This window comes from Phoca vitulina, unplaced genomic scaffold, assembly GCF_004348235.1.
Source record: "Phoca vitulina isolate PV1807 unplaced genomic scaffold, GSC_HSeal_1.0 scaffold1, whole genome shotgun sequence".
Classification (NCBI taxonomy): Eukaryota; Metazoa; Chordata; class Mammalia; order Carnivora; family Phocidae; genus Phoca; species Phoca vitulina.
In genome coordinates, this window is record NW_022589704.1 from 105,429,530 (window position 1) to 105,443,429 (window position 13,900).

The 13,900-nt window shown below is 39.3% G+C and overlaps 1 protein-coding gene across 1 annotated transcript in view; it reads left to right on the forward strand.

The window, feature by feature from the left end:
• CNTNAP5 (contactin associated protein family member 5) overlaps positions 1-9,077 on the forward strand; it is a 792,175-nt gene extending 783,098 nt beyond the window's left edge. The window contains exon 24 of the mRNA XM_032412450.1: positions 1,229-9,077. Within this exon, the coding sequence (XP_032268341.1) occupies positions 1,229-1,422 (194 nt within the window). The 3' untranslated portion in view covers positions 1,423-9,077. The remainder of the gene's footprint in view (positions 1-1,228) is intronic.
• Positions 9,078-13,900: the final 4,823 nt, after the last annotated feature.

Here is a 13,900-nt window from a genome sequence, read left to right on the forward strand (position 1 = left end):
ACATGGGAGTCACTCACTACCACCCAGTTTATTCATGTTTGTTAACTTAGGTGGTTTTACTCTGCCTTGTTCTAAAATAGCCAGGGAAAATGCTGCATAGTGGTTTCTGAATATTAAAAAGAAAAAGAAAAGAAAGTAAACAGTCTTAATCATGGCCCCAGTTCTGATACAAATCAGTGGAAAATGTGCAGCAAATATATTTAACTCTCAAATGCCCATGCTTATGTAAATAAGAATGCAGGATGTCCAAAACTATCTTTGTAAAAGAAACACAGTTCGTCACTATCCATTCTACTTAGAAAGAAAAACAAAAACAGCAGAATATATGCTTTCTTGGGAATAAACTTATATTTGAATATCATAAATACTTCTCATATTTTAATGTTGAAAATCCTATGTGTATAGAAACATTCTCTCTTTATAAGTAACCAGTTTCTACATTGTCACCCTCTTTTTGCTGACTTTGCTCTTTGCATCCCTAGAGGCTTCCTGGCAAAGGTAGGGACAAGACCTTCATTCGAGTCAGTGAGGGCAACTTGCCGAGTAGCTGCAGTAAAACATCACATGCAGTCAAAGCAGGAAGAAATCTGACCTAACTGGAAGAAGTCTGCTGTTTCAGTTGACTCTGAATCTCTGAACGACAGAAGCATACCGTTTCTGAACTGTCCCATCCCTAGCAGAGTGCACAGCAGTGTAGGAATGCCCTACATGTTTGGCAAACATTTCATTATTAACAAAACATGTTTAGCAAAGCGAACACATACCCTAAACGAATTTACATCAGGAGAGCATGTATTGAGGTCTGGGATACTTCACTATGGTTTTCTAGGGTGCTAAAGTAGTTCTGAAATAGTTGCAAGAAATGACAAATGATTGAACATGACAAATGTGCTAATTAAATGATTCTGTCACATTCTTTAAATCAAGTCTTGAAGAAATAACTAAGAAATCCTTTGCCAGTCTGAGTCCATATTCGTATGATAGCATTCTCCAATTTAGACTGGTTTTCTTCCTGCCCAGTCTGAAAGAGGAGGTTTTTTAGTAACTGAAGACTGAACACATTTCAGCTGGTCTTCAGTTCTGGGCATGCAGCAGAGTTTGTTGCTGTTTGTTTTGTTTTGTTTTGTTTCTTTCTCCCAATGGCCTTCCCTGTCTAGACTGAATCATCTCTTATGAGTGTATGATCTTTGATGATTTCCTTCTCTCTTTCTTTCCTCTTTATCGACAGGAGTAATAGCGGTGGTGATATTCATCATCTTCTCTATCATCGGCATCATGACCCGGTTCCTTTACCAGCATAAGCAGTCACACCGCACTAACCAGATGAAGAAGGAATACCCAGAAAATTTGGACAGTTCCTTTAGAAATGACATTGACTTGCAAAACACAGTGAGCGAGTGTAAACGGGAATATTTCATCTGAGAAACTGCAGGGTCACCTAATATTCTCTTTTGGGTTGTTAAATTTTTCTCCTATCTTTTAATTTTGGTCATTCTCCTTTTCCTATCTGTTTGCCAATTATTTTTGGCACATACCTGTATCAACCACAGCATCTATCCCCTCGATCCAGCCCAGAAGACCAGGCAGCTATGGCCACTGCCTTCCTTTCTGACAAACTTATTGTGGTGATAATGATCACTTAAGAGACTGACTTTACTCCTCTAGACAAAGAAGAGACACATGTGTGCACATGTGCATATTTAGTTCTGTGTTTCCAGTTTCTAAGTAAGATGCACTTTTTAGTTCCACAGCCATTCTGTCTTGCATTAAACATCGGGCTTACTTTGAACCTGAACTCTGTGATTTAGGCGTATGACACTCATCCTTGACATCCTCCTTCATCTCAAGTTCATTCCTACCAGGGAACTCAGGGTAAAGAAAGAAGATGCTAAAGGCCTGGTTCGCTTCAGTGGCACTTTCAAAGGAATGAGAGAAGTTTGTTTTGTGTTGATTTTCCTTACCATCGGACGCCCATTGCCCTAACTCATCACCCTTTTTCACTTTGACTCTTATCCCCTGAGTATTTCAAATATAGGATCCCTGATAGTAGTGAGCTATTCCTTTGCTCCTTTCTTACCACTCTCTCCTGGGGCTGACACTTTAGAACAGCACACAATAGCATAAACCTAGGGGAAGCATGGAAAATAGTAGCTTGAAACTAGGAGGTAAAAAAGAAAGCTGCTAGGAAGTAGATGTTCTATAACTTCAAAAATGCCTCTTCCAATTTTTTAAGAAATGTTAGCTAGGTTATTCCTGGGATTATTATACTGAGGTATATATGTACTGCAGCACAAGGAAATTCTAATAAAAGTCTAAAATAGTACCTAGTTCCATGAAAGAGCTTAAACCATCTTAACTGAGCTTTAAAAACAAACAAAAACAAAAACAAAATAATAATTTTAAAGAACTGCATGAAAGAAGAGAAATACCAAGCAGGATTCTTTCCTTCCATCCATTCACCAAAGATCTTGTGAATAAAGTGAATGCAGATTTCATGTTTTAAGGCAGACACAATGACCCTCCTCTGTCCATGGAGCCATTCTCTGTGAGATTCTGGGTACACTGATTGATGGGGCATTGTGGTTTGTCTAGCAAACCCTCACTGCTTAGTTTCAGAGGAGACCATAGGTTCTACAGTACATCACATTTTCAAGTCATCTACACCCTATGTATATAATGGCCCCCACACACATCTTTTTGTAGGCATAGACTCCAAGATAAGATGATAGTAAGTTTCAGGGTCTTTGCCCCTCTTGATAACTAAGCTTCAAAGAAACACAGTCATTCCTTCAAGAAGGCATCTCGAACTCATCCACGAGGTGGTGGTAAGAATCCTGATGATTTTTTGCTATGGCAATAGGTCTAATTTTTTGCCTCTGGGCCATCTTGAAGAAAAAGAGAAGGGGAAAATAGTATCAATCCTCCAGAATGCTGGGAATGCCAATATAATGATCCACAGATGTGGAAAGTACTTGCCGATTCTCTTTACAAGACAGATTCGGTTTGGGAAACAATTACCACATCGCAGTTTGCCAGTCTTGACAGCAGACATTCCATCTTGTCCTTAGAGTGTCTATCGCCTCTGATTATTTAACACTCCCCTGTGTGGCCAGGCTCCCAATGAGGAACTCATTAGCTCCATCTCATTTCAAATCCATTTCAGGCTTTTCTTTCAGTGTCTGAGCACATGGGTAAGGATTCGGCTTGTAATCATATTTCTCAACTTTAAGATGTTGTTTTAAGTATATATTCTCTTCTTAAAACTTTCTGTGGATTCTTAATCACTTCATTATATCATTTTTCTAGTAAATTTATTTAAAGTGATTCCAACATGGGCATCTTTTTTTTTTTCCCTTCCAGCTTTTTTAATAAGATGAATGATCCACTAATAAGAGGAATGATCTTTAAATATTGTTTTATCCTGCCCTATCCACCCCTATTTCCAATTTTCACTTTTGAATTTTCTATTTCCATAAAAAGGCTGTATAAATCAGGCTTTTGCTTGGGTACAGAGTCCTTTGTCCCCTGAAATAAAAAAATCACCATGAAGTGCAGTGATTTTAGCCTGAAGCATCTCCAGTAATGAATTGGAAAGGCAAAGGAAGGTGTGAGTAATAAACTGGAACCCCTCATTATTCAAGCCTCTGAAAAGTGAGGACTATATTTTGCTGACATAGTGCTGACAGAAGAAATAGAGAGCTAGCAAAGGCCAACTCAGAGTATTTGCTTTCCCCATCTACTTCTATATGCTCATAGGTAGTTCTGTAGGGTGAAGACTCTGTGAAGCTCTATCCTTGCCACATCTGCACTGCAGAATCCACCAGCTCGCCTCCCCGCGTATGTAGACGATGTATACATACACACAATGACATCACAAACCTAGAAACCAATGCCAAGACAGTGCAATCAGCACATCACTCTTACAAGTAGAGTCTCAGGGCTAAAGCAGAATTACATTTACAGGGTTGGATTATTTCATAACCCCAGAACACTAACTTTCACTAGATGTATATGGAAACAAGCAAGCTGCTCCCTCCAAAGCAAAACACAATTTTCACTCGAAAATAAGTGTTAACTCTGCCTGTCTTTCCTCAGTGGTACCAAATCCATGTAGTTTTGTGCAATTGTTCAATTGTGTGAGTGTTTGGATCTTTGAGCGATTATAATCTAAAACAAATAGTCGTTGAAAACATTCTGACCCCTCCTTAACCACTGGGAAGAGTAGTCAAGGTGCCTGATATGCTCTGCCAGCTGGACCGCCATAGTCCTCCACTGTAACCCTCAGTCATTGGTAACTGCTGATTACAAATAGATTTTATGGAGTGTGGTCACTTTACAGCAAAACCAAAAGCACTGTGCAATTTCACATCCTAAGGGGGATATTTTATCGATACAATTCCCACCAAACAAGCCTTTCTTTTTATGTGAACAACAGTACATTTGCTTACCCTAAAATATATTTAACACCCACTGCATCACTCATTGTGCATATAGGTTCGACTGCCATGGTCTCTATGAGAATTCATCTAGAGAATTAGACATTTGTCACTTCTCTAGATATATATTTATGGATAGCTTAGCCTCTTCTATTCACTCTCAACTTCATATGGGAGATTTTAATTTATTTATTCATATGGGACTGATTTTTTTAAAAAGTTTCTATGTTCTTTAGTAATAACAGAGATTATACTAACCTGACTTCCACCCTCTATTAGCCCCATGCCCACCACAAGGTAGCAGGAGCAGGATTGGAACAAAAGAAATAGATTGTTCCCTTTCTTAATTCATCATGAAGTATTTACTGATGCTCAGTACGCCAAGGGTTGCACTAGACATGGGCTATACAAATATAAATTATACCTTGTTCTTGCCCTTGGAGGAGCTTAAAGTCTATCAGGGCAGGTATATATTATTGTAATAGGGGTACACAAAAAGTGCTATAAAATGTAGAGCAAAGGTCCTGCACAATCATTTTTGCAAAGCCTTAGCTAGAGACTTAAACAGATAAATTTATGGAAAATATTCATAACTTTTTCTTGTATATTCCACCTTCAATAAACTGCTTTGTTTCTCTTCCTCAAAGCAAATATCTATCTATCAGATATTTTTTTCTGTAGAGGGAGATGGATTAACTCTTTAGGAACAGCAAGAAAAGATGATCCTTGTCTGTAAAGTACCTTGGAAGAAGCCCAATTCTCTCCATTCTTTCTTCATTTCAGGTTGGGGGATTCTGAAAACCCTCCTTCCCATCAGTCAGTCCTGACAGTGATGGCTTGGGGACTCTCCATGGGGTAGGGACAGCAATCTCTACTTCCACTCCCTACCTCCTCTTTGTTCTGTTCTTTCAAAGCCATGTGTTTATGACCTCTTGCATCTCATTTGCTCTTCCGAATGTCCCTTAAGATTTCTGCCGTCCTTCCACCCCTCCTAAAACCCTTCTTTGTCCCCACAAACCATTTGACTCTATTTAGAAGGATCTCTGAAAACTAGATGAAGTATCTTCGAGTAAATAACTGACTAAAAGTTGTTGTCCATCTAAGTGAGGTCTCACCTCCGTGCCTTGGGTGAGTTTTGCCAGTCCTGAAAGTCACACCTGTCTCTTCTCTGCAGGAAGCTCATTCGCTTAGAGGAGCCACACTGGGAGGCTAAAAATAGAGTGTCTTCTCTAAGATATTCAGGGAAATAGAAATCAGGCTGTTGAAATCTTTCTTATAAAAAGTCTTGACAGTTTGTCCACAAACGCCCTGGCTTCCTTTGAATTCCCCCATAGCTGCAATCCATCAAATCCACATTGTAACACCAGCCTGCCAAGGGGAATTTGAGACAGTGTGTAGCTCTGCTACTCATTTTTTTTTAACCTAAAGGTTTTGACATACTTAGGCTTCATTTATCCTACAGGTCACAAGTGGACGTAGTAAATAAAGAGGTTTCCTTGTTCCTACAGATGTAAAAGTGGTTAATGGAAGAAGGTGTAAGCAAACTCCAAACTTTCAGAATACATGGAGGATAACTGAGTGCTATTTCATGTCTCTCATGCAGTTTGAAAACATTTTCTTTAAACGACACATAGTGTAATTGAATTTCTTTCACATACTGTTCTCGGTTCTTTCTCAACCTGTCCTCCCTTCCCCTCACCCATCCCCTTACTTGGTGAACATCTAGTTTGTAGATTTGGGTGTCCCCAGTTTTCATCTCTGCTCCCACAAATCCTGAATAGTTGAACCCCTTAAAGGGAAAAACAGTGTAAACAGACACACAAAGACTTTGTAAAATAGGGCTGTCAGTCAAGCTTTCTCCAGGACATCTTATATACATATCTGTTTAGTAGGGATAGACAAATTTCCTTTTGACTTGGCAGTTATTTGAAACCTTCATATAAGGTTTTAATATTGAACTCTTGCTATGTTTGAGTGATTTTTCTCTTATTTTGCACTAAGGTACTCTGAGGAAGAACAGAAAAGCACATTTTTTTTTTTAGTGAAATATTGTACTTTGTAAGCTAGTTGTCTGTCTTTTGTAATGTTTATAGACTACAAAGTGGCTGAACAGACATGAACAAGGATGAAGGCAAAAGCTGGTGTTGGTGTTTTGACCACACCTGCCGAGAACATGTTGAGGAGGAAGAGGGAATCTGTGGCAACAATCAGTGACTGCCTCAGGTGTGGAGGGTCATTGCTCCCACCATGGATCAGTGGCAGCAGCTCTTCCCATTTTCTTGGCTCCTTATTCAGGAGTCCCTTCAATACATTTGGATCATTGTCTTACACATTAGGGAAAGAGGCAATATCATGGGGTATGCATGAAGATTTCATTACCTACCTTTGCATGACATTTTATTGACCCTTCCCAGCCCTACTCCAACCACATCTTTTTCTTTTTCACTATTTTTATTTCATCAAGATTTTCTCAGGATGCTTTAGTTGCTATCACCACAATGATCTACTGCCCAGGTTGAATACCCAGAAACAATTTTAAGGAAAAGAAAATGTCAAAAAACTCTTTAGATCCACTATCTCGAATCAAAACTCCCATGTGTGGAAGGCTTGAGGTCCTGAAATCAGTCTAGTGGTCCTTCTTTCCCCTTCATTGGTCCTGCCATAGGCATGACACATTATAAAAAGATATGATACTCTCCATCCCTAACAGTGAATACTGTCAGGGACCCACCATCTAACACTATTTGGGAACACTGGCTTTCTCAATCATTCCCAGTGACACAGGGAACATTTTTCAAAATACCAGGATAAAATTGGGAGAGTAGTACTAGACCATGACCAAAGGTGAATCTAATTGTTTCAGTAATTAAATCCTGGTATTTTCATTTGCATCATGTTCTTTCATGCCTCAGATGCCAGCAGTAGCCTCAGAGGATATGAACAAGGTTCTGGGCATGCAAGAGGAGCATTGTATTTCCCTGCAGACTCATTGGAAGGCCCATAAGTAGAAACTTTCGGTGAAACGTTAAGGGATAATATTAACAGGCATCTGCCTAGTCATATTTTTTCATTATAGTCAACCCCACCCTGAAGGTTTTACATGAAATATTAACTAGTCTCTTCTATTTGAATGGCAGTGTCAACTTGTATAACCTTTCCCTGCCTTAAATACTCATGCAAAAAATATCAAACCTTGCTTTAAAGCAGGATAGTTATAGTGTAATAGGGACTTTCCAATTAGTGAGGTCCAACACCAAGACTTTTCTCCTTCTGAAGCTGGTAGTTTACAGGCCTCCTGATACCCTGTGCTGTCTTAGGCTGTCACTTCCCTCAGTCAACTGGAAGAGGCAAAAAGGGTGCAGGTTGTCATTGGGAATACAAGCGCAGGCTAAGGGGGAACCAAGAGTCTGCCTCCAGGATTTAATAGGTAAGGAGTCAGCAAACATTTTCTGTTAAAAGCCTGGATGTTCTATACTTTAGTCTTTGCAAACCAGATAGTCTTGGTTGCAAATACTTACTTCTGCTCTTGTAGCAGGAAGTGGGCCATACATGGACAAAGAGGCATGGCTGTGTTCCAATAAAACTTTATTTAAAAAAACAGACAATAGGTCAGATTTGGCCCATGGACTATGACAGAGCATTGCCATGCCCATTTCAGATGGAAGACCAGTCTCTCTCTGGCATGGAGTGGCCCTCTTTTTTGAGGAATTAAAAGAAGCGGGCAGATTATTTTTAACAAATAAACAATAAAATGCAAAATAACCTCTCCCCCCGAAAACTATATGTCAGAATTTTTGTTATGGCAAAAGCACAAAACAGGTCACCTCCTTTTGTAGATCTGCCAGAGTCTAGCTTTTCCTTTGGACCTTTTTTGTTCTTAAGACAGAATCCCCAGTGATGTTGCCTCATTCCAAGTCAGTTTTGTAGACCACATAACATGTCTTAATACACTGTATGGGGAAAAATAAAAGTTAGCCTTAGATTTCTTTGTTTTCTATGGTTACTGTTGTACAGAAGAAAGACTTAAACTGTAAATAATGTATATTTAATAAAGAGAGAATTTTGTATGATTTTGTGTGGAAGCCAAATGTGTCTTGCTGTGTTTTCTTGGGTTAATGAAGAGTCAAACAATTAATCCCTTAGCTCCCATTCTCATCCTTTAGACCATTAAGTCCCAGACAACATGACCTATGGTGTTGCTGGAGAAACACGAAACTCCCACTCCCTGGGTTTATTGATTTCAACAGGCCTGAAAGTGCTGTCATGGGCTGTTTCATCACTCAGCTGAATTATACTCTCTTGCATGCCTGGCTCAAATGTGTACAAGAGCAAGCTCATTGACTTGGTCAAAAGTCATGTTCAGAGCTCTGGAGTCATCCTGGTTTCAGCTGCCCACATGAAATCCTGGGCCTCTGTTAAGCCCTTATCAGGACCCATTTCCAGTAGCCACATTTCTTATCTCACCTTGCCTTCCCTTTCTTCTCAGAGCCCTAAGCCCAACTGTACTCTATGTGTTTGAGATATTAAACATCCATTGTTATGAAATAGAACTAACTTCATATGTTGCTTATTAACACTTCTGTATATAGGGTAGTCAGTCAACAACTAGAAATTAAAACCTGGCAAAGTTTTTTAGACAAGAAAGTGATGCTGTCAGATTTACCTTTTAAAAAAATCACATCTAACTTCTCAATGATGAACAGGCCATAGGGAAACAAGAGGGGAGGAGGAAAGAACAGTTAGGACCCATCGCTCTGATGGAGAAAAATGGTGGTTTGGAGTAGGGCTGTTGTAGAAGAGACAGTAATAGTAGCTGGTCCAGACAGAACCCAGAGGGCTTGCTGATGAACTCAAAGGAGATTGTGACGGGAAGAAAGGAGTCAAGAAAAATTAGAATTCGAGGCTTAAGCAAACTGAATGGTCAGGAGCAAACAGCTTTGTTTTGGAGAATGGTGACTGGGAAGTAGGAAGGGTGGATCATGAATTCAATGTGGGATTTTGTTGAGTTTGAGATTCTGACTAGGCAATAAGTGGAGGTGTCAATCGGGTATCTGGGTATATGTCTGCAGTTCAGGAGTGTGGTCTGGTCTGGAGAGACACATGGGAGACCTATTTATATGTATATGTATGTAGAGGTGTACACATATATGTGTATGAATGTGAGTGAGAGAGAGTCTGGGTGAGACTATCCAGAGCATGAGTATAACTAGAAAATAGAGCCCGATCTGTTAGAGGAGAAGGAGCCAGGCACTGAGGAAGGAACAAGACCAGGTGAGTAAGTTGGAGCCCAGAAAACCAAGTGCTTAAGTGGGAGGAGGTGAACAGTCCTTAAATGCTACTGAGAAGTGCATTCTCAGATGAGAATAGATAAACAACACGGGCTTTAGCAAGATTAGAGCATTGAAGACCCTTCTTAGAGACATTTAATAAAGAAGTGGGGAGTAAATACAATTTGGAGTCATCTGAAGGGATGGAGAAGCTAGAGCGAAGCATGGGATAAGGCTCAAAGCCATACTTATGTGGTAGAGATGCATAGACATCAGAGCCAGGCAAACCACCAGGGCTCAAATCCTATAAAATCCCATTTTCTAGTTTTTTGACTTGAAATAGATTAACCTCCATAATCCTTAGGTTTTGAAGATGTAAATTGGAAAATTAATAATAAAATATTTAGAGACCCTGAGTATCAAATGAAGTAATACCTGCAAACCACTTAGCTGTGTACGGGGCAGTGGAGCCCTCCATAAATACTACCTGTCATTATTTATCTCTTTGACCTTTCCTAATGTTTTAAAAACAAATGACACATATCACACAGAATTTAATACAGCCAGTCATAGAAAAGACAGTTGTGCTTTGTCCTGCAAGGAGGCTCAGTAGTAGTTTGCAAGCAGATTGGACTAGAAAGAGGTTTTGAGTTCTAGCTCTGGCTCTGCTATAAATGAAATTTTGAGATGTCTTTCCCCACAAAAGTGGGTACATAATTGTAAATAATGAAAAAATCAATTATCTTAAATGTTTAAATAATTTTTCATATCAGAGAACTTGACCTCACAGACTTTCGGCCAGAAAGTCAGGGCTTCATATTCCAACTCCACCAATTAGTAGCTGAAGGACAGTAAATAAATAAGTCCTTTCTTATCTCTGAGGTTCAGCGCCTCATCATTCAATGGATTTTAAAACAATACTCAGGTACTAAAAATATATTAGTTTCCCTATCCGCTTTTTCATGAGCTGCTTTCTAGTCACATAATATAATCAGAGAGTAACATGCAAAGTTAATGAAGAACTGTGTCAATCTTATCCACCTGCCATATCTGTATTTGGTTTAAACCTGTAGTATAAAAGAGAAAAAAATGTCTCTGAGTCCAAACAGACATATAATATGGGGGGAGGGGCAGGGAAGGAATAACTTCATGGTATTTTTAATACAATTTTTAAACTGTATGTGAATTTTCTTTGTTCATGACAGTTCAAAAAGAACAAATCTCCAAGGGCCAACATTTGATCAGGTGGATGAGATCACAGAGTCTGCACACCTGAGACAGGTTGTACAGTCTCTGACACCAGTGTGCCGGCTGCTGAAAGCCCAGGCTGGAATGTGAAGTCCATCCGTGGGGAGGAAACACCATCTCTAGCTAATGACAATGCTGACTAACCAAAAAGGCAAATCCACTTCAGCCTCGCCCTCTGAGGCGCTCCACCTGTTCAAACAGGCCTTAGAGAATTAAAGCCTGTCTTAGAGCATGTTTTTCACTGAACAGAGGAGAAATGCCATCAAGGGAGAACACAGGAGGACGCTCCTCACGAAAGGGCAGGTGGTAGCTCTCAAGTCCCTGACACTTTAGTTGGGAGAGTGTGACAACTTGTCCTTGTCTCCCACGGCCTTTTGTTGTGTGCAAAGCTCTCATTTAAGAGATACTGACTTTATGAAGAAAAGTGGCATGAGTCAAATATTCTCATACAATAGTAATGTAATAATAAAATAATTACTAATTGCTGTGGACTTAGTGTATGTCAAGTACTTATACGCACTACCTTTTTTTTGTCACAATGAAACCATCAAGAGGTATCGTTGTCCTCCTTTTTCAGATAAATAGATCTAGCATGAGAAAATTAATTTGCTAAAAGAACTGCATAGTCTTTGATGATACAGACACTTGGATTCAATGCCCACTCTCTTATCTGTGTAGCTTTAGGCAAGGGTCTTACCCTGTTTGTGACTCAGCTTCTCATCTGGAAAATAGGAATGTTAACACCCTTTTCCCAGATTTATATAGGTAGTTAATAGAAGAGTAAGATTTAACCAATTTCAGCCTTAAAATCACATCTAGCTATACACAACTACAGCTAAAACAAATTCAAATAATGGATTTTGACCTGGTACAACTGCTCTGTCCCTGGTTTCTACTGCTCAATGAAACCAGATGAGGGGGGCCTGGGTGGCTCAGTCAATTAAGCGGCTGCCTTCGGCTCAGGTCATGATCCCAGGGTCCTGGGATCAAGCCTCACATTGGGCACCCTGCTCAGCGGGAAGCCTGCTTTTCCCTCTCCCACTCCCCCTGCTTGTGTTCCCTCTCTCACTGTATCTTTCTCTGTCAAATAAATAAATAAAATATTAAAAAAAAAGAAACCAGATGAAAATCTCCAACTAAAAAGATAAAAAGGCCATAAATAGCAAATTGAGGGTTTCTCAGGCTATAACCATTTACACTGAACCAACGCTGAAACTGAGATACCAATAGAGTATGTAGGAATCATTTCGTGTCTGTAGGAAACTCTCCATGACGTACTTACTCACCCAGCCAACCCCCTGTGAATGGGGAATGTAGCTGATCTTTACTTGTTGAATGTCTTAAGAGGCAGAGCCTCTTCTGAAAGGTAATAGCATTATTCAATGTTCACTTAAAACCAGGGCCCATAGAAAACATTTTGAACACAGAAACTTACAACAAATAAAACCAAATGTTCCCTTCCAGTAAATAGGCAGAGATCTTCCACCAGCCATGGCACCATCTTGGAATTCTGGTGGGATGTTCATGTTGTAGTGTATTCCAATGCTTGTGAATCTTCCCTTTGGGTGTCTATGAAGGAGCTGGTGAGCTTATTAAGGAAACTTTATGATGTGACATTAATTGAGAGCCTGCAGTGTGCTAGATGCTGAACTTCCCATTTATGCCTTTTTATTTAAATTATAAGGAAAGGCAAAGTGGGAGTGGGAGAAAATATCTATCATATACATCAGGGCCAGATAGTAAATATTTTGGAATTTAAGTATTATTGTCTGTAGCACTCAACTCTGCTCTTTTAGTATGAAAGCAGCCATGGACACTGTGTAAGTGAATGAGCATGGCTGAATTCCAATAGAACTTTATATATGGAAACTGAAATTTAAATTTCATATAACTTTCACATGTCATGAAATTTTATTCTTCTTTTGATTTTGTTCAACCATTTATAAATACAAAAAAAATGTGCTTAGCTCACAAGCTATGCAAAAATAGACAATTGGCCAGATTTGACCCATAGATCATACTTTGCAAACCCCTTAATTAGACAAACATTAATTGAATTTGAAGTCTATCCCCTCTTAGTGTGAGAGGTGGAGATATAAAATATATGCTTGTTTTCTTTGGAGACCAATACCATGAAAATGTACACAGAATGTAGAAAATAAAGCTGAGAATGTGGAGAGGTCTCTAAGAGGTGTGGGATTCAAGAGATCAAGACTGCTCTTGAGTTGGTTGAATGGGGAGGGATGTAAAGCAGAGGGGTTCCTTGGGCCACAGCTTTGACAGGCATGGGCTGGATGACCTCAGTTTCCTGCTTACCTCAAAATGTTGCCATGGAAATAAGAAAAAAAAGGCTATGAATATGAAAACACCTGTTATCCAAAAAATATATATAAATGTGTTACAATAGAGATTCTTTGTTATAATCTTGTTTGTTCAGCTTGAGACACCCAAAGGAAGTTTGCAGAAGCCACAGGATGTGACCAGATTACACATTTAATTGTGTGATCAAGTTAAATAGGTTGAGCAACTGTAAAGGGAAATAGACATTATTGTGGAGAAAGGCAGTTTGATCAGCATAGATGATGTTAATGTATAGGAAGATCCATCAGATAATTTTAAGTTTCTAAAACTTTGCACTGTTTATGGGTAATGGGTTTGGAGTAAGATATTGATTGCTTAATCCCTTGGTGAGGAATCCCTGCCAGACTTTGGGTGGCTGGGACATTCCAGCTGGTGACCTTGTCCAAAGTTCCTAAAATGATGGCCTGTTTAAGATGGCATTGTAGGGATGGTGAATCAAATTCTATAATCCCAGATCTCCATTGTTGTGTTGGGATAGACAATACAGACAAGATAGCTAAGCAAAAAGAATAAAGAAAGGCTTTTTAAAGATTAAATTTAGGAAGACTACAGCTAACAAGACAATGCTAAGCAAAAGAAGTGGAGGAG